The following is a 20,827-nucleotide window of genomic DNA, read 5'->3' on the forward strand; positions in this document are numbered from 1 at the left end:
CTTTTTTGCTGAACCTAAGAGGAAGAATAGACTGTGTATGTGTGTGTGTGTGTGTGTGTGTGTGTGTGTGTGTGTGTGTGTGTGTGTGTGTGTGTGTGTGTGTGTGTGTGTGAAACTATGTTTCGCCTTAGTCAATTACAGCAAACCACCAGCTAATCAACAGTTTTTTCAAGTTACAACATAATTTATCAATTAAAATATCCCTTTGACATTTTTTGAGTAGATCCTATGTCCCCCAAAAAACAACAGAATTATTTAATACCTGTGTTCTTTAATTACATTTGTGTGCATCACGTTGGAAGTTATGTAAATTCATGATACTCTTCATATTATACCTGTCATACAACGCTACTCAGTTTTGTTCCCCTTGCCCAGGGAATTCGTGACCAGATGAGTAGTGCCCCCTGCTGGCCTTCCTGTCTGCTTCAATTACATGGATAACCATGACGCTCGGGAAAGCTGCCTTGCTCAAGAGGATGTTAACGGGAGGGATAACCGAAGACTTGAGAATCTCGCTCTTATTGTTGCTTTTTCAAGTTAATGGCTAATGAAAATTCGTGCTCGATCACAGAGCCCTAAGTCTGTTAATGTATGTCATTTCTTGTAAATTGTCCAAACAGCTAGGATCTTTTAATTTAATGAAATTTTAAATCGATATTTGTATTACTAAATGCAAATCACCAGTCTAATTGATCACAAACAAATAGCACAACACGGGAGAAATTCTAAAGTTTATCCTCAAACTCTCTTGTTGATGCGACGTCGGTCACTTGTCGGTGGAGTGTGTCACGTGTGTTCGCATTCAGAATTGTAGAAAATGGCGAACCACGCTGTCTGTGCGTTCCCTGCAGGGGACGAAAGTGACGGAAGCAACGATGAATCATGGGATATCGGGTATCCATCCAAGAAAACAACGTCTGAAAATAAGGTTAATCATTGAAGAAATCAATGTGTGCAAAGCCTAATGAGGACGTAAAGTTTATTTGCTAACGTTAGCTGGTTAGCAATTTTAAGTTACCCAAAATAGCAATTCATTTGTCTAACTGTTTAATTGTCACTTCCACGCAGTCCTTTGGTCCTTCAATATAGAATATCGATTCGGACAAACATATCATAGTTAACTAGTTGACTATGGTCAAATTATTTTTGCCAATGGGTTGGCACTTCACTGGGCCATTGGGGCGGGTGTGGCGAGAGGATTTCATATTTATGCAGTTCTTGAAGTATTTTTCTTCCCTTGGTTTCTGTAAGCGTCATTCCCTGTGTGTTATTTCTCGCCTTTTTATGTCTAGTCAAGTGAAGTTCATGAAGGTGAAGAAAACGACTTGTCCAGATTGAAGCAAGCCATCAGCAAAGCAGATATCCAGGCTGTCGAACAGTTACTGGACAAAGGCAAGTTCTCTCCTAAATTTTCTCCGAAAATTTCACTTTATGAGGTTTTCTAACATTAAGTTGAGTTCCTCTAGCCTCCCTATGGTCCCCCAGTAGCTAAAAATTGCATTAGGTGTAAACCGATCAGTAGTTACTCCGTCTTTGAAAAAAGGATCGCTGAAACACTTCGATTTAGCTTCCGGTCCCGTATGACGTCATACGGGACCAGGTTACCTCCCCTTTCTCTGCATGGCCTGCCCAGAGAATTTGGCCCAGCTAGGTGTGTGTGTGTGTGTGTGTGTGTGTGTGTGTGTGTGTGTGTGTGTGTGTGTGTGTGTGTGTGTGTGTGTGTGTGTGTGTGTGTGTGTGTGAGTGAATACACACACTGTAACGCAAGTGTTCTTTGTTATTTGGATAACCGTTCCTGCTGTTGGTGTTATGGCGCATAACATGCAACACAATAACACAAGCTTGGGTAAAGCTCCCATTTGGTGAAAAGACTAGACTGCGTCGGGTTGGTTGAGAAGGAATTGGGAACCGCGTCATGGAGGAGAAAAGGATTGTTGCCCAGGATTGTCCGTCGGAGCCCCGCTGTAGCGGGCAGCCCCGGGGGCGGCCAGCGTTCAGCGGGCAGCCCCGGGGGCGGCCATTATTTAGATATAGAGCTCCAGGACTCCCGCCGGAGCACCCGGAGTGTTCAGTGTTCCACTGTAAACACTAGCGCATGGTACCCTCCAACTTGACCCGCCTCTAAAAACGGCGCGTTTGTGGAGAGCTCATTGTGGGACTGGCTCGTAGTGGCTGTAACTCTACTGTGCACTCAAATTTCTTGAACGTCTTCAAGTACTGTATTAGGGGCCCACTAATACCTATATTAAAGCATCCATAAAATAGCATGCCATGGGACCTTTAATTAAATTTTGTTTGATGCCCATAACTCCCTTTGGGTGTTCACCTTTAACATACTATTCCAGTCAAACAAACAGCCACCAGTATTTACAGTTGAGAGATTTACAGTGAGAGCTCTCAAGATGCATTGAGCCGAGTTGTTATCCACTATCTCATCTCATCTCAATTGAATGCATGCTGCATACCACATTGGCAGTGTAGTCTGTGAACCTGTCCATCACCAAGTTGTCAAGCCATTGACATCCATTTTATTCCAAAGGTTGATTTTTTTCCAATATTGCCCACTAACGAATAAATCCACAAGTTTCGACTCTGTGTTTACCCGCGACAGCACATGCTTGAGATGCTTAACACTTATTTTGAATATGATGGATGCCAATGGCTCATCAAATACCCCGTTTCCAAATGTGCAAGAAGGTGTGAGTCAACAATTAGCCTTTGGTCTTTAGCCGACACCCCAAAGCCTTTAATACATAGTCACTGATAACTGGGATGGTCAAGTTACTTATTTCAGTCAGCTATTATAATGGGAAGGTGCACTATGTTGATGTGTGCATGTACTATGTTGATGTGCGTGTGCACAGTGCCGATGTGTGCTTGCACAGTGATGATGTGGGTCGGCGCAGATAGATTTTCGTGTGACACTGATTCCAGTAGAGCTCTCTCAGCTTGGGAAACAGACAAATCTGCGAGTTGCTATTTTTATTTGCTCTCACATGCTTCTGGCCACCCTCAGACAGATTTCCATACGACCTGACTCGGGTCGGGCTTATGACAACCATTTAGTTATTATAAGGCAGGTTTGATACAAAGATACGCCTAGGTTTGATACAAAGATACCTAGGTATTGCCGTTGAGGCATTTTCATAAACAACCAAGGTGGCTGCCACTGTTGTGTCACACGTTTTGTTGCTCTGATTGGTGGTAGATCTATCCATTTGTGTCGAGGCATTTTTGTCTTGTCCTGCTGGGCTGGAGATGTCAGGCTAGTGCTCCAAGCATTTCAACATAAATTGTCTCATACAATGGTATAACAAGATATATATTTTTTCATTATTGTTATTGCAAAAACTGTTTTTGTCCCCAATTTATAGCAGTCTCATTGTCTCGGTATTGTATTTCTACTTCAGCAACTTAGTAAGGGCGCACTCACAGTACAGTTAAATTCCGTGGCCTCAGTACACTTCGGAGTGGTGTGCTCAGGCCTCGATACAGATGCTAAAGAGCCGACACCCGCACATGCACGGATACGCAACCTATATGAACAAGAGGCAACCGTACTCAGGCCCAGTTGAGATTGCCTAGTGTGAGCTCAGGCCAGCGGCACAGTGGGGGGGGGGGGAAACTGCAAAATTAGAGCATAAAGGATAACATTTCATGACATGTACAGTTTTCTGGCAACTGTGTTAAAATTGCAAGGTGTGGCCTGACTGAATCCAATATTCAAGCAACAATTGTGTTCCTACATCGATTTACTCTTTGGAAAGGGTTGGCCAGATGCCGGTTTTTAATGCGTGCTGTCCGAATGTAGGTCATCCAATAGGCCACAGTTGATCCATTAGGCCCCTTAACAGCTTTTCTCTTTGCGGTGGACAGGTGTGGACGTGGAGACCAGACTTGCTTTTGAATGGACACCTCTGATGTGTGCGGTCAACCTGGCAGACCATGACATGGCCAAGCTGTTACTCGACAGAGGAGCCTCCGCCAATTTCAGCAAAGGTAGCTGCCCCAAAGTGCTATCTGTTTTATGATGTACATGTGGAATTACTGAACTTTTCATGTATGTCGTATTTAAAATAATAATAATTAGACACAACTATTCATGAGCAAACTTAAAAGAAAGGCGAGTGTGAGAATATCAGAATACTGTTCTGATTTGGGTACAGTATGACATGGAAAGAAAAGTGTTTGGTGTCCGGAAGCCACTTGTACTTACCCTTTTACTTGTGATGTGGTTGTGCTTACTGTAAAATAAATGCCCAACACCATGATCAACTAATAGCAGTATTTTTACTGATGGGAATTTCCATGTGTATTGTTTCGAATAACATAATATGAAATATTCTTTGGACTGCTTACTACTCTGAGATGTAACATCTGTGTGAAAAAATAAAAATACCAAGATCTGTATGAATGATACTTATGTCGGTCCGAAATACAGAAATCTTTGCTGAGGATCACCTGTGGACCGACAACCATAGTTCAGTGCTACTCGCTTAGTGTACGATATACAAAATACAATGATTCATTTGGTTTACCCAAGAAAAGCAACGATTAGAAAGCATGATCATTAGATGGTCTACATAACCTATTTTGTGTTTGCAAGGCTGCATCGTTGACTAAGATGGTGACCTGTTGCAACTACTTTAAAGTCCACCTGAATCCCACTGGTTAAACAGGGGTAAGATAAATAACGCCAAGTAAGACCACAGTGTCACGGGAAAGCCTTACAGGCCACCACTAGTGGAGCCTATAGTGCTCCCAGCAGACATCGCTCCACAGGCGTGGGAGGGCATGTAAAGGTCTGATATCAAACGTCTGTTGCTAATTGCGTCTGGGTCTCCATGCCGCAGCTCTAGGAATCCTTCCCTCACCTTCTTTTCATTTCCCCACCTATCCTCCGCCAAATGCAGCATCACTGCACCGCATCTGCCATTACTTAATACTGATGACGCCAAGAGCAATGCTTGCAGAAGTGTGTGTGTGTGTGTGTGTGTGTGTGTGTGTGTGTGTGTGTGTGTGTGTGTGTGTGTGTGTGTGTGTGTGTGTGTGTGTGTGTGTGTGTGTGTGTGTGTGTGTGTGTGTGTCAAAAGTTCAGAAATCATAGCCTTGTTTGAAAAGTTGGAAAAATACCTGATTTCTTATATCACCATATTTTTTTACTTGACACATTTGGTTACATTTCAGTCTATTTAGTAAAATAACAAGTTTGGTAAAATATGGTTTCATGAGGCCTTCTGGTGATGTTTTACAAAGCAGGCAAAATTGTTAATTTGACATAATAGCTGTGTATCATATAAGGCTAATGTCTAATGTCATCCACTCTGAACAACAAGCTAACATGTAAAGTATTCACCTTCTGCACATCCAAACAACCAGTTTTGGTTCACATAACGCGCACATACCAAAAAAACATGTGTCTGTGCGCATGTGTGTCGCAGGATTAGGTCACCAGCGTGGCAAATCTGGAATTAAGGGGATAGCCATCTTCTATAGCTCTTATCAGACTGAGATTATGCAGCCCTCAGTAAACAAACACTTCCTGATCCCGGATAAGACTTCCTCTCAACCATCCTACCCTTGTTGTTTTGATTTATTTACTTCCAACATGACGCAAGACTACACAATGTAATGGACTTTGTTTGTGTTAACATAGCCTCATTGATAATCGGAAGCCTGCAGAGGTTATGTTGAATGAAAATGTTTTTGTGTTCTAAATATCTAGTTAGATTAACTAACTTTCTCATCCAAATTATACTTTGGTGTCAGTGCTTGCATAACTTGCGTCAAATAAGCAAAAAAAAATCCACAGAAAAGCAGCTTCAATCACAAAGTGATTCCTCTCCACAATCAATATCAAAAAACGACTAGGCCATGAAAGAGTAAGTCATCAATGTCATTAGTGAGGCATTCAAACAAGATTCACTTGGAAAACTTATCTTATTTAATATCTTATTTAATAAACAAAATATCATTTAGTAGTGTACTACTGTCTTTAGGTACCAAACTTAAAAAACTAGATCAGTAGTGTTCATCTGGATCGCTGCTTACCCATACGTGGATCACAGGATGTCAACAAGCACTTTATACTTTTTGTTGTAAAATATACAAACTGTCCTCTCTCAAACGCCGAGCCAACCGCACGCCTCTAAACAGACCTCAGTGAGCAGACTGCGCCCCAGGCTTGACGACACACTACCATGCCCTCACTCTCCCTAACCAACTACCCTGACACCCTTGTTCGTAGGCCACTACACGGTGCTGATGGCTGGTTGTACGGCCTCCGCCAGTGAGGACGCCATCGTCCGCTGTGTGGAGCTCCTGCTGTCTAGATCCGCTGACCCCAACACGGGCGACAGGTGAGGGACCCACACCAACCCACTCAAGCCCTCACTCTCCCCACTACTCCAGCCTGTTAGGACCAGGCCAAGCAGAAGCGGTCGGTCCCCCCCGGGACAGAGTTCCGGGAGGCGGTGGTGTGTATTTGGGGACTGTTTCCCATTATGTTTGGTGGCCATGTGGGCGCACATCACAGCAGTACTTCCTGTGTGTATATTTGTGTGTGTGAGACTTGGAATGTCCTGTTATGGCGTGTGCATGTGTACGCTGGTATCTGACTAACAAACTAATAAACAAACGGCAGTGGAAGCAGGCCACAGAAGGAGTAGCGGAGCACCAGTACCTCAGTGCTAGGTGCTTGGATGCTTGTCGGACATGTTGGCATGTCCCAGACAGTTTCGGTATTGTGGGACCATGCGATTTTCGAGTTTTTGTTGTCAGTACCTAATTATTACAAGATGAAGATGACAGTTTTTGGGCTTAAATTACTTTTGCTTTACTGCAAAAATGTGCAGGATTGTCTAACCATTGACCAATGGCATCCATCAAAAAAACATGCCAGTGCCAGTGGACAATTGTTTGCATCAGAAAGGGACTGAACACAAACACACTCAATGAGACCACCGGAAATGGAAAATGTTGTCAGCAGATATTTGGAGAATGGTAACAAGAGATGGTGTGGGGAATGGAGGCTGGGAGACCAGGTGAGAATGGAGGGCAGAGGAGAAAGAAGGGAAGCGAGTGGCGTGGTGGCTGGCTCTCGTTCAGCCAGGGCAGAGTAAAAAAAAACCTCTTCCTCCTGCCTCACTCCATCCCCACTTACGTCTGAATATCAAAGCATCAATTACCAGCAGCTGTGTGTCCCTCCGTCTGACCGTAAACACACATTGTCCACGCTGCAGGCCTGTGTGAGCCAGATGTTCTGTTCGCCACATTTGTTCACGTTCACTTTGTTCATGCACCTCAACCTTCACTTTGGCCACCTCCTGCCTTTGAGCCAGTCCGTGTTGTCTTTGGATGGCGTTCCCTGTTTCTAGCTGGATTACATTGAGAACAGGGCCATTGGCTCTGTCCATTACAACAACCTTGTCTTTGAAGAAGATTTTGGGTCCGCACTTGTTGAAATCACACCATCAGTCTTTTCTAATGTGACGCCACGACTCCAGGACCACACGTCACCGTACTGTGTTTATTCTGGTGTGGTCATTGATCTATTGCTATGTTAGAGACATGGGCAAAACGATCATTACTAAAGACAAACACACATGCAGGGTTTGTACGCATGTGAAATACCTGCTATTCATCATGCAGTGATTCCTGCCTTTGGGAAGACAGATTGACACCGAGTATCATCCCCCGCCCCCCTCCCCATCAGAGGCAAAGGAACTTGAAAAGAGGGAAGTGTTGAAGCTCTCACTGCAGTTAATCACTGTACCATGCCTTGGATTCCTCCGAATTTGTTCATATAAATTGAACTGTTAAAGTGGCAGTGGCTATCAAAATAGTGCTTAGCTTAAAATTATATGGACATAATGCTGATCGATAGTGAGTTCAATAATGTTATCAATAAATTCCCATTCTATAATTCAAAAAATATATATTTACAAATAAGATATGGGCCTTCCCGTACCTCTTTGTTAGCTAAAATCATACTATTGACACCAAAATCCCTCAAACTCGCCACCCAGCCAGCCCAGCTATGCTAGTTCATGTCACACAGTTGCACAGCCAGTTAGAGTGGAAAGAACAGTTATTCAGTCTGTAGGCATGCTAACTGAGCGGCTCAATTGTACACATTGTGACTTTAAACGTTTAACTGTGCCTTCAATATTTACTATCTACATGCTTTTGTTAACGAGGATCTAGTGTTCTGAAGGTTGCGCCACACAATCCAACTCAAACATCCTCATCCTAGGCCCATGACGAGACCTCGACACTGACCGGTTCATGTAAGCTGTTATCGCATAACAATTCCCTTATTAGTGTGTGTGAACAGTTCTTTGAATCTGATCAAACACACACCCATTACATTTCAGGGAACTTGTCAGGAGGGGTTGATAAATTGGCCCACATCTTTCCCACCCTTGTGGCTGGCTGGTGGATTCCCACAGTATCTCGATCACAGGTGATAAATGACTCTGTGGTGATTTACTAAACGGCACACATGGAAGTCAGCTCACTGACTCTGACTTCACGTAGTGACATTTAACGAGAGAGATCACCGTACGCGGAGGCAGGTTTAAAGAGTAACTTTCTAGGTCTTAAGTCAACACAACCAAACGATTTACAAAGACTGCAGATTCCCTGGAGCTGGTTTATCTCTGACAGAATGGCTGGGGTCTGAAACCCCAAGGTTTCCCACAGCACTTTACAGCTTAGGCAGCCGCCTAAGCAACACACGCCTGCCACCTTAACTTTTCTTTCTTTTTTTGGTACATTTTTTACAAAAGTATAAAATAATCTATACTTAATTCACTCTCTGTGTATCGATCAGGCTGCAGGGCAACAGTCTGCATGCAAATAAGCAAAAATGTTCCCCGTCCCCAATGCGTGGATACCTGAGTGAGTGTATTGTACATATGAGTGTATTCAATTAATACATTAAAAAAGTGTAACTGACACCCCTGCCACAGCGTACAGCTAGTCTGTACACTTGCTGTATCTTAAGTTGCCGTTAAACAAATTTGCTCTTTGCAAATTAAGAAACTACTATTTACGGTGCCTCAGCAACCCAGAGACACTACAGGATTCTGTAATTTTCCTTTATTTTGTCACTGTTTCTATTCCCCTGCTCTGCCCTGAGAACTCTATACAATACCTTAAATAACTCTTTTGAACCTGTCATATAATGTTCTATCTAGACCATGAAACTAAATAGAAAGCAAACTCTGGCACCACCTTCTGTCCGGTAGGCCCCTCAGTGTGTTTGGATGTATGCCCGTTTTTCTCATACCCTCTCTTCTGCTTTGGTTATACATGCACATTTACTGCATGTATGGTTGATCTTTGATCTTTGATTTCCCATATATAAGTCTGTATATTCTACATCATTTACTGGTCTACTGATTGGTCCCCATGGTGCAGAAATAGCAGCTTTTATCCCTTAGTAACAATATGGTATTAGTATAAATGTACAATCTTCTAAAAGTCAGTAATTAGTTCAGCACACAACTAGATGCATGCTGACCCCTAGTGGATCTTGATAGCCTTGCATCTATTATTTATATTGAAATAATATGTCATATATGCTTTACCTTTCTGTCGTTTTTCTCCTCATGGTTATTTGTCCCTTCTCTCTGCTCATTTTTGACCTTTTTGACCTTTCCTCTAACGTTATTTTTTATCCAATACTTTCAACTTTGATTTGCAATGACCTATCCTCGTTCTTCCTTGTGCTCTCATTTTGTCTTTTATTCATTTCACCCCCACCTTTCTGACATCTAAATGACACGACTAGTATCACTCTCTCTCCATAGGTCTGAGATGTCATGTCTGATGCAGGCAGCCAGGGACGGCTACAGCAAGGTCATCAACCTGCTGGCATCCCATGGAGCCCATGTCGACGCCCAGGACGTCAACGGTTACACTGTGGGTCCACACACACACAGACACAGACACACACACACACACACACACACTCTCTCTCACTATATCGCTGGCATTGCTATACTACTCCCTTGTGCATTGCTCTCTTAGTCGTTTCATGACCTGTTACACGTTTGTTTACCTTCACGTCATCAGTGATTGGATGAGAATGACATGTAAAATGTAAATCAGCTGTTTTGGCCAAGTGTGCTCACACATACAAGGAATTTGGTCTCTGCATTTAACCCATCCGTGAATTAGTGAAACACACAGACCACACAGTGACATGCAGGGTTTCATCCTCTGTGTTCTTTAGGCCCTGGCTTTGGCGGCGCAGTACGGCAGAGTCGAGGCAGCGCTGAAGCTTCTCCAGCTGGGAGCCGACAAGACCCTCCGGACTAACGACGGAGAGAGCCCTGCTGACATCGCTATAGCCTACAAACACACACGGGTACCTGCAACAAACACTGCTCTCCCACTGCTTGACCCACGTGCGATTGATCCAGGAGCTGTCTCTCTTGAAACCGTGTCTTTGAGGAGTGCGGACCAGGATGGTATTGCACTAGAATGAAATTACAATGACTGTGCAGCATTGAATCCTAGCTTTGTCTGCCTTGTATGTGTAGCCAGTGGCGCCCCCAAGGGGTGGCCAGGGATGGCCGCAGCCACGCTGATGCAATCACTGGCCCCCCCTGGGCAAGTCACATGCATAATATGCTTAGTGTGCAGATGCTTCTGTCTGATGTTTTACATTCGGTTCTATTCATTTAAAATTGTAATGATTATTTTTCATAATAGTTTAAGAAAATAGCAAATGCATAGCCAGTAAACCACATTCAATGTTTTGATCCTTACAACCAATGAAGTTAAAGCTGCATATTCTTCTTTTTGAGGATAAGGACAACTAGCCTATTTGAAGAACAATTAATCGCCTAACCCATTTACAGATGCATGACACAAGAATTGTTGTAGAACCCAAAAATGTTAACTGTACCGATGTTATTCTCAGCACCTCAGATAATATAAACAAATAAACTAATAATATCAGATAGTAAAACTAACTGTAAAATAAGAAACCAAAGTATATCATATGCAATTCCTTTACTCTCCTATTGACGTCGATTTCACCAAGCGTATATGCTGCAACAGCATTATAGAATTCCTGAAATTCATTGACGGCTTTTGTTTTTGGTTTGTGCCACCCCAAGGTTTTCAGTGGGCCCATCTGGCCACCCCTATGAAACATTTCTGGGGGCGCCACTGTGTGCAGCATACAGGGTGCTTGTTCTACTCCATTCCAGGAGAGATATTCTGTTGAATTTAAACTACCATGTAGTTTAATATCATATTGAGATGTCAACTGGTGTAACCTAACTGTAAAGTCAAAATAATTTGAATTCTAGCCAAACTTTTCTTATATGCAGACTCAGCTTAGGATGATTAAATCAGACACAGTGCCTGTAGCCCCAATCATGTCTGTACTGGCATCGAGGCATGCATTGCATTCCCTGGTACGTGTACGTGGCCAGTGGAGCTTCAGGTCTGTTGCATCGGAGCCCGGGTGCTAATGGAGTCTCCCATGTAACCCATGTACACTTGGCTGCTCTGCCCTCAGTTGACCCACATCCTGAGAGCTTCGGGCCAAGGATACGACCAGTTGTTCAACACCGAGGGGGGCAGCATCTCCAAGACCCCCAAGGACAAGTCAGGAGGCCCTGATTCCAACGAGTGGTTAGCAGCCGCAGTCTTTTTCGTCATTAACATTTATTTAAACATCCATCCGTGTGGTTTCAGGCAGGGTAGGCTGTGTGTCTTCTGCCCTCTAATGGACAGTCGCTGAGTCACACGGGGTCCAGGTAGTCTGGAGCCTTGACCAGACGTAATCAACAATAAACATCCTCTGTGTGTTAGGTCCACCCAGAGGATCCTGGTTAATTAATGTTCAACCTTGTCCAGTAACGCACCTAAACTGAAACCTAAACTATCAAAGAATTAATGTTCTAAGAACATCTAACATTGAAGCCTAAAGGGATATGAGCTCTGAAATGTATAGGAAAAGGTTGCACAATGACAATATTGATGTATTTCACACATTATATAAATCTTGTGATAAATGTCCCTATATTCCTAATATATCTTTATCGAAGATGAGATACAACTGTGTTCACTTCTGCTTTTACACCACAGATAAACTGATAGTCTAAACATCTTCCTTGAGTGCGCTCTTCCCACAGTGGTGATTAGCGTCCTGAAGACTTTCATTGTTGGAGGTGAACAATGGGCCGAGGCTGTGGCTAGTGGTTAGATCTGTCATCGTGTCTCTTCTCTGTCCCCCAGCATCACGAAGCTGGGAGACCTGGAGCTCCTGCTGCACGGCCTCAAACTGGGCTACCTGGCTGATATCATGATTGTGAGTCCAACGCATGCGGGAAAACCTGGGCATTTACAGGCCTATCGAGATACCATAAATATTCATTATTGTTCAGTGATTGAGTATAATTAGGGTTTCTGGATAACAATGCATCAAAGCATATTGCATACCTGGACACACACAATGGATTAACTATTCTATATATATTATAACTTAATGTCTGTAAAAATGATTAGGATCAAATCCTCACCAGATGCCAATAACAGGCATGCAAACTAGTCACCTTTCGGCGAAATTCGCCGTTTTTTAAACAAAATTGGCCACTTGTGTGATTTGTGGAGATCCATTGAGAAAACATTGGGGGTGGGGGGGTCTACAGTCTGACGAAAACGAGACGATAACTAAATAAAAATCAATTTAGGATGACAAAAACTACAACAAAATCTTTTGACACTTTTGTTAACGAATAAAAACGAGACGAAAATGTAAGCGGGACGATTTGGGAAGCGATCCAATCAGAACTAAGCTCTTTATGTGGGGAAGATCGTCCCGCCCGGCAGGTCAACTAGCAGGCGCTTGCTGCGTCGCAAGCAAGTGTCCCTTTGTAAACAGTTTGGCGCAACAATCACCGGTTAAAACACAACCAACTTGAAGTCATTGGCAGACGAGTCATCCCGAAATTCACGCAAAGATAAGCATACTTAAACTGTTTTTTTCTTTCAAGCTAATGTTATGTGTGTTTTCGCTAAAATTGGAATACAATACAAGCTGAAAGAAACCACCGCTGTCCTGTAACGGTACCGGAGCTCTGTGCTGTCGACACCACAGCGGGGCACAGAAACACAGGATTCACTGTGGTTTCTGTGACATGAGAAACACTAAAAATTAATACTAATGTTTTATAAAGAAAGCTATATTAGTGGGAAAGCCACACAACAGATAGCCACAGTTATGTTCTTATGACGGGAGAAAGGAGCAGAAATATAGTATAGAGACAACTTGGAGCTGTGTGTGCGCGTATGTTTGAGTGAGAGACGGGAGTGGATGAGAGACAGAAAAATCGGACCCCCCTCCATTCTACCTCACAGGTACAGAAGGCCTCTGACAAGGATGGGCCACTGAGTGCAAATAAGGCTAGTGCATCCCAGAACAACAACAGACCAAGGAGGACGCCAGAGCAAAATGCACTGTACACACAGGATTAGCAGTCCCAATGATTGAAGATGAGGACTTTGTTTTAATGATTGATACAGTTGATAGGAGGCTGACTGTTCCCCAGAAAACTAATAAGCATCTGATTGACAAACATTATGAATCATCATTGGTGTTTTTGCAATTTTTTATTTTTCTGCAAAGAAAAAGCAAGGCCATATTTCTTTTTTATGAGACTTTGGTTATAAGATAAATAAAGTTGTTTCATATCAGTTTAGTCTGTATGTATATTTCACGTTTATTTCATTAATACACAGGATCAGATGTTATAATCCCTTGTGCCAAAATTCAAGGAAAACACATTCAGAAGCCCCTGCCCAAACCAACCTTATAAGCACGCTGGCCACTAAGCTACCAACCAATGGTGAAAAACACAAGACAAATGGCCCAACTAACAGCAGTATGCAGTAAACCTTAACACCATTCCATAATACCGGTTAATAGATCTTTCCCCTAGGCGTATGAGTTTCCTTGGCGCACGCATCATTCTCACCTTTTTCACCCCAAACCAGTTTGCATGCTTGCTAAAAAAAAAAAAAAAAAAAATTAATTTTAGAAGTTAAAAAAATAGAAAAAAATAATGATAAAAAATGATTTAAAAAAATTATAACCTTGGAACCCCCTAGTGGGTCTGTGTCTTCCTCGGCTCATTCTCACCTTTTTTTTTATGCATGCCTGCAATAAAGTTAATGTGAAGTATGTCTTCAAATACATTTGAATAAACCATTCCCATAATAATCTTCTTTAGAAGGAATGACCCCATGCAAAATGTTAAAACTAGTTTTTCTAAGTAATCTGCTACCAACAGCTCTCCATAGCATCATTAAATATGGCAATATATGTACAACCTGTGAATAAGGACCAAGAGTTGAGGTTGTCTCTTCTGTTTAGAAGGACTCTGAGGGAAACATTAAGTAAAGGGAGTGCTCTGCATTTGTTTTCTCTACCTCGTTGATTTTTGATGGGTGCTGTAGATGTTCTCCGCCACGGTGAGAGGGGGGGGGGGGGGGGGCCTGTAACGTGGATACAGTATGATGATACCCGGGTGATGAACAGTGATCCCTAACAAACTGTTGGGTATCCAGCACAGCTGCAGAATCACCACTATGACACGGAGTCGATGTGGGAACGGGGCGCGCTGGGAACGGTTTACATATTTTCGCCTCTTCATAATGGGCCCAGTGTAGCGGGGCGGGCCCGCGTGTATTAAACTGCAATATTTCTTTTTTTGTTTGAGTTATGGGCCCCGTTTGATTGATGGCGAGTAGGTCGGCAGGCTGCTGGTAGATTGTTTTGGCCCTGCAGCAGATCCACATGCAGGTACATCTGCTTCGGGTGCTGGGGTCAGCACCACGAGTGAGTGGGTTTGATTTGGTAAATACTAAATCTCTCTCTCACTCTCTTGCTCTCTCACACAGGAGAATGACGTCACCTGGAGCAGCTTGTTGACGATGGAGAGGGAGGACCTACAGAAGGTAACAGTCAGGCTGTCGTCACCCCGTCACACTCTGGTGACCCGGAAAGAGTCTGCACAGCTGCTGATGTCATGCTTCATTAGAGCAACACCATCCAATCTGGGTTTATCTAATAGATGCATTACCATCACAGGCATAGTTTTCTACGAGGAAGGAATATGTACAGTAGACATGGAATGGTTTCACCATTGAAATGGGATTTCATTATTTATATTTATAGTTTTTCACTTAATGCTTACCATTCATCCACATTTGATTGTTTGGATAATGCCTGGATCAGTGTTGTAGGTCGGTTTTCTGGTTTCAATATCTCATGATAAATATTCCCTTGGCATTTATTTGGTCTAGTAGGATATACATACAAAATACAAATTTTCCTTATTGTATTTAGCGATTGTCTATTTCCGATGCGCAGACTAACTATAAACACACAGCTAAGGATACATGTAGTGAGTGAATAGACCATGACCACGTTTTCTCCTGTTAGATTGGCATCACAGACCCAGAGGACCAGAAGGAGGTCCTGCAAGCGGTCCAGGACATGGTTCTGGACCGAGTGGACATGGACGACTTCAAAGAGCTCAACGCAGACAGCGGGTAGGCTACCAGGGTCTTCAGCCTTTCCCACAACGCCCTACAAAGGCATCAGGAGATAATCTAGTGAAGGCAGGGTCCAAAATGGTTACCTACCATCAGCCAATGGTGGCTAGATTGCACCGTCTGGCAGGTAAAAATATTAAGCGTTGCATATTAAAACAATGGCAAGGCCACTAGATTTGGCCACTCTGGCAGGTAAAAATATTCAGTGTTAGACATTAAAACAATTGCTTGGCCTGTAGATTTTTCCACTCTGGTAGTTAAAAAGATTCAGGGTTACATATTAAAGTCATTGCTTGGCCAGTGGATTTATCCACTCTGGCAGGTGAAAAGACAACATTGACATCTGGGTGTAGGTGATCGATTAGGGATGGTTGATCTGGATAATATATTTCTAAGCAAATGTATAAAATACAATTGTTGACGTGTATGAGGATAAACATAATGTCCCCAGCACAGACAATGTTATGCTTTCCCTTCTTATGGAAACAGGTCTGCAGGTAGTGGTAGAATATGGGAGGATCGTCTTCACACATACACACCTGTCCCCACACCCCACCCAGCCACCACCCCTGTGTAATCCTCCCTCGTCCATCCCAAATCACTCTTTCCTCCTCTGGCTGGAGGTCATCCATCACCACCAGTGGTTTCCCTCCAGCTCTTCCCCTCGCTGGGTTGAGCACGGAGATTCGCCGGGGCCCTAATGGTTTGAGTGGAGCCGTAATGATTTGTAAGGTGCGTGGAGACGGAGGACTAACAGCAGGGTCCAAACACAGGAAACCCATGAATCCTCGTGTGTGTGTGTGTGTGTGTGTGTGTGTGTGTGTGTGTGTGTGTGTGTGTGTGTGTGTGTGTGTGTGTGTGTGTGTGTGTGCGTGTGCGTGCGCTGGCTCGCAACGCTGTGAGGTGTGCTGACTATGCATTGAGCAAACTTCGCCTTATATGCTATACGGAGCTGAAGACCCGCATATTTAATGGTTGGATGGAAGTATGGATTTATAAAGGAAGTACATCTTATTGAAATTAAGGTTTCATTAATTTTGGTTGGGTAATGATCGGCCACCTCCAATCCAAAGTCTGCAGTCTCAATCCTCAAACCAACGTGCATGCCTTTTCCTAGGAGTGTGAATCTTTTAGTATCTCACTATTTCACTAAATCTCACTAAACAACGGTTCCCTATTCAAAATCCATTCTCAGTCCAGTACAGTGCGGTGCTAATTACAGAATGCACTCCACTCCCCAGTGCATATAGAAGGGTGGTGTGGCACATTAAAACGATTGTCATATTTGAAAAAGTTATATAAACTGATTGGATTAATGTAAACACACAAAGGCAAACCTGAGACAAAAGGATAAAAAATATAGAATTTTGGAAGTTGTGAATCAATTCAGAACCACAGAAGACGATACTTTATACTTCTATGATAATGGCAAGCCAATTCAAATATAGGCCCAACATTAACATCTGTATGGTCGAGAGAATACAGTGAACTTGCTCATCTTTACACCCACACACACACACACATCCTTCTACACACACTAACGTGTCCGGTCTCAGCGCCGCTCCGAGGGCCCACTCGCCGCCATCGCTCTGGCTCCACGCCGGTTGGATAAACTAACAGCGGCGCAAAGGAGGGAGAGCGGCATCGCAGGCCGGCTGACACTGTTTACAGCCCCCTGACAGAGTGTGGGCAGCCCTGCAGCGGCTGGCTGAGTAACATTAAGATAAGAGCAATCAATATCCCAGTCTGCGGGGCCCGGGATGCAGGGGGGGCCCCGCTGCCGGGGCGGCGGGAGATATAAAGAGCTAATCATTTAGGGATGATGCATCGGGAGCAGGGAGGACAGTTTGGGTTAGTGTGGGAAGGATGGGCAGGGACGGCCACCTGTTTGCTTGTCTATGCCGCTCGGGGAGGTTGTCTTAAGGGGAAACACATGGAGGAGGGTTAACAGCAGGTTGGACCCAGGCCATCCATCAGTCTGCCCCGTTCTGCTTGTAGGACATCTTGTCTTGTCTTGTACGTGTGGACCGCTTCCAAGGCAGCGTTCATCAGCATGCTTCCCGCATGTCCTAGATGTCCAGTTGGACAATGTTTTGTAGTGTTCTTGGTTGACGCAACAAAATGAATCTGATATTTACGTGTGTGTGTGTGTGTGTGTGTGTGTGTGTGTGTGTGTGTGTGTGTGTGTGTGTGTGTGTGTGTGTGTGTGTGTGTGTGTGTGTGTGTGTGTGTGTGTGTGTGTGTGTGTGTGTGTGTTTTACAGCAGTGATGAGTTTTTTAGTTTTCTGATGAGTCTCCAGCAGCAGTGCCATTACCTGACTGAAACTGTCCAGGAAGTGAGCCGGCGCTTCCCCAAGAGGACCTCTGAGGTATCTGCCTGTCTGTCTCTCTGTATGCATGTCTTTCCTTCTGTTAGGGATCTAAGAAATACCCAGATTTATAAATGAACACGTTTTCATAATCTTAGCAAGTAGTTTTTCATTTTTTTTAAATTTAATTTGATGTGACTGCTTCCCAGAATTGAACACATCAAAAGTTAGTGTATTTTATACATGCATGTGAATAACACCCAGAGCTTGGCTGGTAATTTTTAACCTGCTTTGTACTGTTGAAGGAAATCAGGATACACTTCTAAACAGGTAGACATATTGGCCAAATGATGGCTCTATAGAGGGGCAGGGCTCCTGGGCAGGTATACACCGCTAGACACACCGGGACTCATGAAGGTGATCGCTTAAGTTTACAGCGTCACCTCATTCAGTGTGTGAATATCATGAGATTTCTATTTAAGGGGGATTACAAAAGTGACTTGGGTAACGTGTATTATTATCGCTGTTTTGTTTATGTGTGTATAGATGGTGTTCTCTCTAGACCCTAAGCAGGAGGCTCAGGGTGTGTGTAGAAAGCTTCTGCTCCAGACTGGAGACCTGCAGAGGGAGGTGTCCTGTCTCTACAACCTACTGTCCAAGGTCAGCACATACACATTAGTGGCTCATTTCAAAGTTCAGATGTATTTTCCGTTGACATGATTCAAACATAAAGTGGTAGTTGTTGCTCATATGCAACAGGAAAAGCCATGGAGCTCAAATATACTATATGGAAAATGCCCCCGTTGGTAAAGGAAGCAGAGGTATCTTAATTGGTGCAACAAGTGAACTGATGCAGTAGTGCAGCTACTTAAAACTAGGGAAGTACAAAAAAATAAAGTAAAATATATATATTTTTTTTTTAATGGATTTGTTTGTTATGGTGGTTCTTTTATGACACTTGTTATGTGACTAAATTTAAAACTATACACTTCTAACTTTATACCATAACTTAACCATCACTATTGGAATACCCAAGCATAACCGTGGTAGTGATAGTCTTCTTAAACCTACGGCTCACCATATATCTTTACACTCCATGTTCACCATCTACTGGGACCCGATCTTATCCAGATCTATCTTGCGAACACACACGTTCTTGAATACCAGTATGCGTGTAGCTGGTGTTTTTCAGTGTGGTTCTTTGCAGGCAGTCCAGCTCATCGGTCAGCAGTGCTGTGACGTGGGATTGTCACAACAGCCCCTAAAGCGCCACACACATAACACATGTGGGGGCACCAGCACATGGGGGGAGCCCCTCACATTAAAATCCATCTGGTGGACACATCGCCATCGGCTACAGATTTCACATGATTCAGACAAGCTAAATCTGGCAAAAGTGTTGTTTAACCAAGGTTTAAAAGCAAAAACATATAACCCCTAACCATCGTCAACCTGTTGTGTCACATAGCCAAATGGGACATAGGCCAACGGGCAAGCTTCACTGTACGGTTTTGACAAAATTTGTTCAGGATTCAAAAGGGATTTGCTTATCTCTGCAAACTCTGGCTATCTCTGAACCAATCAGGGAAGTTGTCCCGCCCGACAGATGCAACAATACCTTGTCACTTCCCCTTAAATCTTGTTTACACTTGTTTACACTCTTTTAAAATCTATTTTCCAGGAGAGACCTGGCCAAGAGAGCAGCATAAAACAAACCAATACAATTAGTGTGTGTGTGTGTGTGTGTGTGTGTGTGTGTGTGTGTGTGTGTGTGTGTGTGTGTGTGTGTGTGTGTGTGTGTGTGTGTGTGTGTGTGTGTGTGTGTGTGTGTGTGTGTGTGTGTGTGTGTGTGTTTTAATATTAGCTGTACTGCGATCTCACAGTGCTCACAAAAGTGATCCATTCATCACTAATCTGTTCATGCTTCCGGCTCCCATTTGTGTGTGTGTGTTCTGTCCTCAGGCGGACCAGGCCGGCGGCCCTGTTAGGCTCCCTTTACCACATTCCCATGGCAACAGCAGGAGGTGGCTCCTGACCAGTGTGACACTAAGCACGCTAGGGGTCCTCCTGGTCTGTTTCTCAAAGATGGCCCATGTCCGGGTTTGGTGAGGGACATCCACTAATCACTGTAAAGGAGGCCTTTTAAGCCTAGAGTGAGCACATGTTAGTATTTCTGTTCAAGCAATTATGTGTAACAGGTTTATTTTATTTCATTGATGTTTTGTTGTTGCTTCTGAGTTTTTATGTTCTGTTAAAATAAAATGTTAATGCATTTGCAGTTGAATTTTCCTGCATGACAAAGAAGATGCGTGACTTTTATTTGCACATCAATGCATTTTCTTCAAAACATAACTACAATAGATTGTTTCCTATCCAGCTTCTTCAATATTCTTCTTTAAAACATGAAGTTTTACATTTTGAAGTTTAAATATTTTTGATAAAGCTGCTATTGCAAACAAAAACCCCTGTTACCAATAGTCAGTCGATAATTGTTTTATTTATCCGAACCAGTCATTTATAAATTACATTTCTGATCTGTCTAGATTCAAATGAATTCAACAAATAATGGGAGATGAGAAAAACTATAGGCCTAATAATCTAGTCAATAACTGATTGTTAGTGGCTTTATTTTTTGTCGCTTTCACTGAACTGCAAGGTCAATGGTGGTTCAAATCCTATTCTCCGAAACCATTGAAGCAAATTTTATCATTTTCTTCCACGGAGATCATGAGGGGGAAATCCAGTTTATCCAATAATCTCATCTCGTCAGACCTCCCCATACATGGAGCAAGATCAAAGCAGAAGGAAATCAAGTGAGACAGACGCTCAGATTGCCAATGTGACTTCAAAAGAGAGCAGCGGATAATCTTATCGAAATGGACGCATCACCTTAAGGTGCGACTTTGGTAGAATCTGGGCAAAAACGTTTAAACATC

The 20,827-nt window shown here is 43.2% G+C and overlaps 1 protein-coding gene across 1 annotated transcript; it reads left to right on the forward strand.

Annotated features, from left to right (window-relative positions):
- Positions 1–817: 817 nt before the first annotated feature.
- Positions 818–20,000, forward strand: asz1 (ankyrin repeat, SAM and basic leucine zipper domain containing 1; the record flags this gene model as incomplete). The annotated part of the gene is made up of 13 exons (XM_084477151.1): positions 818–928; positions 1,293–1,392; positions 3,877–3,999; positions 6,248–6,359; positions 9,816–9,927; positions 10,241–10,375; positions 11,540–11,655; positions 12,262–12,334; positions 14,926–14,982; positions 15,470–15,579; positions 17,846–17,951; positions 18,438–18,551; positions 19,854–20,000. 13 exons carry the CDS (start codon positions 818–820, stop codon positions 19,998–20,000), a joined length of 1,416 nt encoding a protein of 471 aa, XP_084333277.1.
- Positions 20,001–20,827: the final 827 nt, after the last annotated feature.

Source organism: Micromesistius poutassou (genome assembly GCF_964030765.1).
Source record: "Micromesistius poutassou genome assembly, chromosome: 13".
Taxonomy (NCBI): domain Eukaryota; kingdom Metazoa; phylum Chordata; class Actinopteri; order Gadiformes; family Gadidae; genus Micromesistius; species Micromesistius poutassou.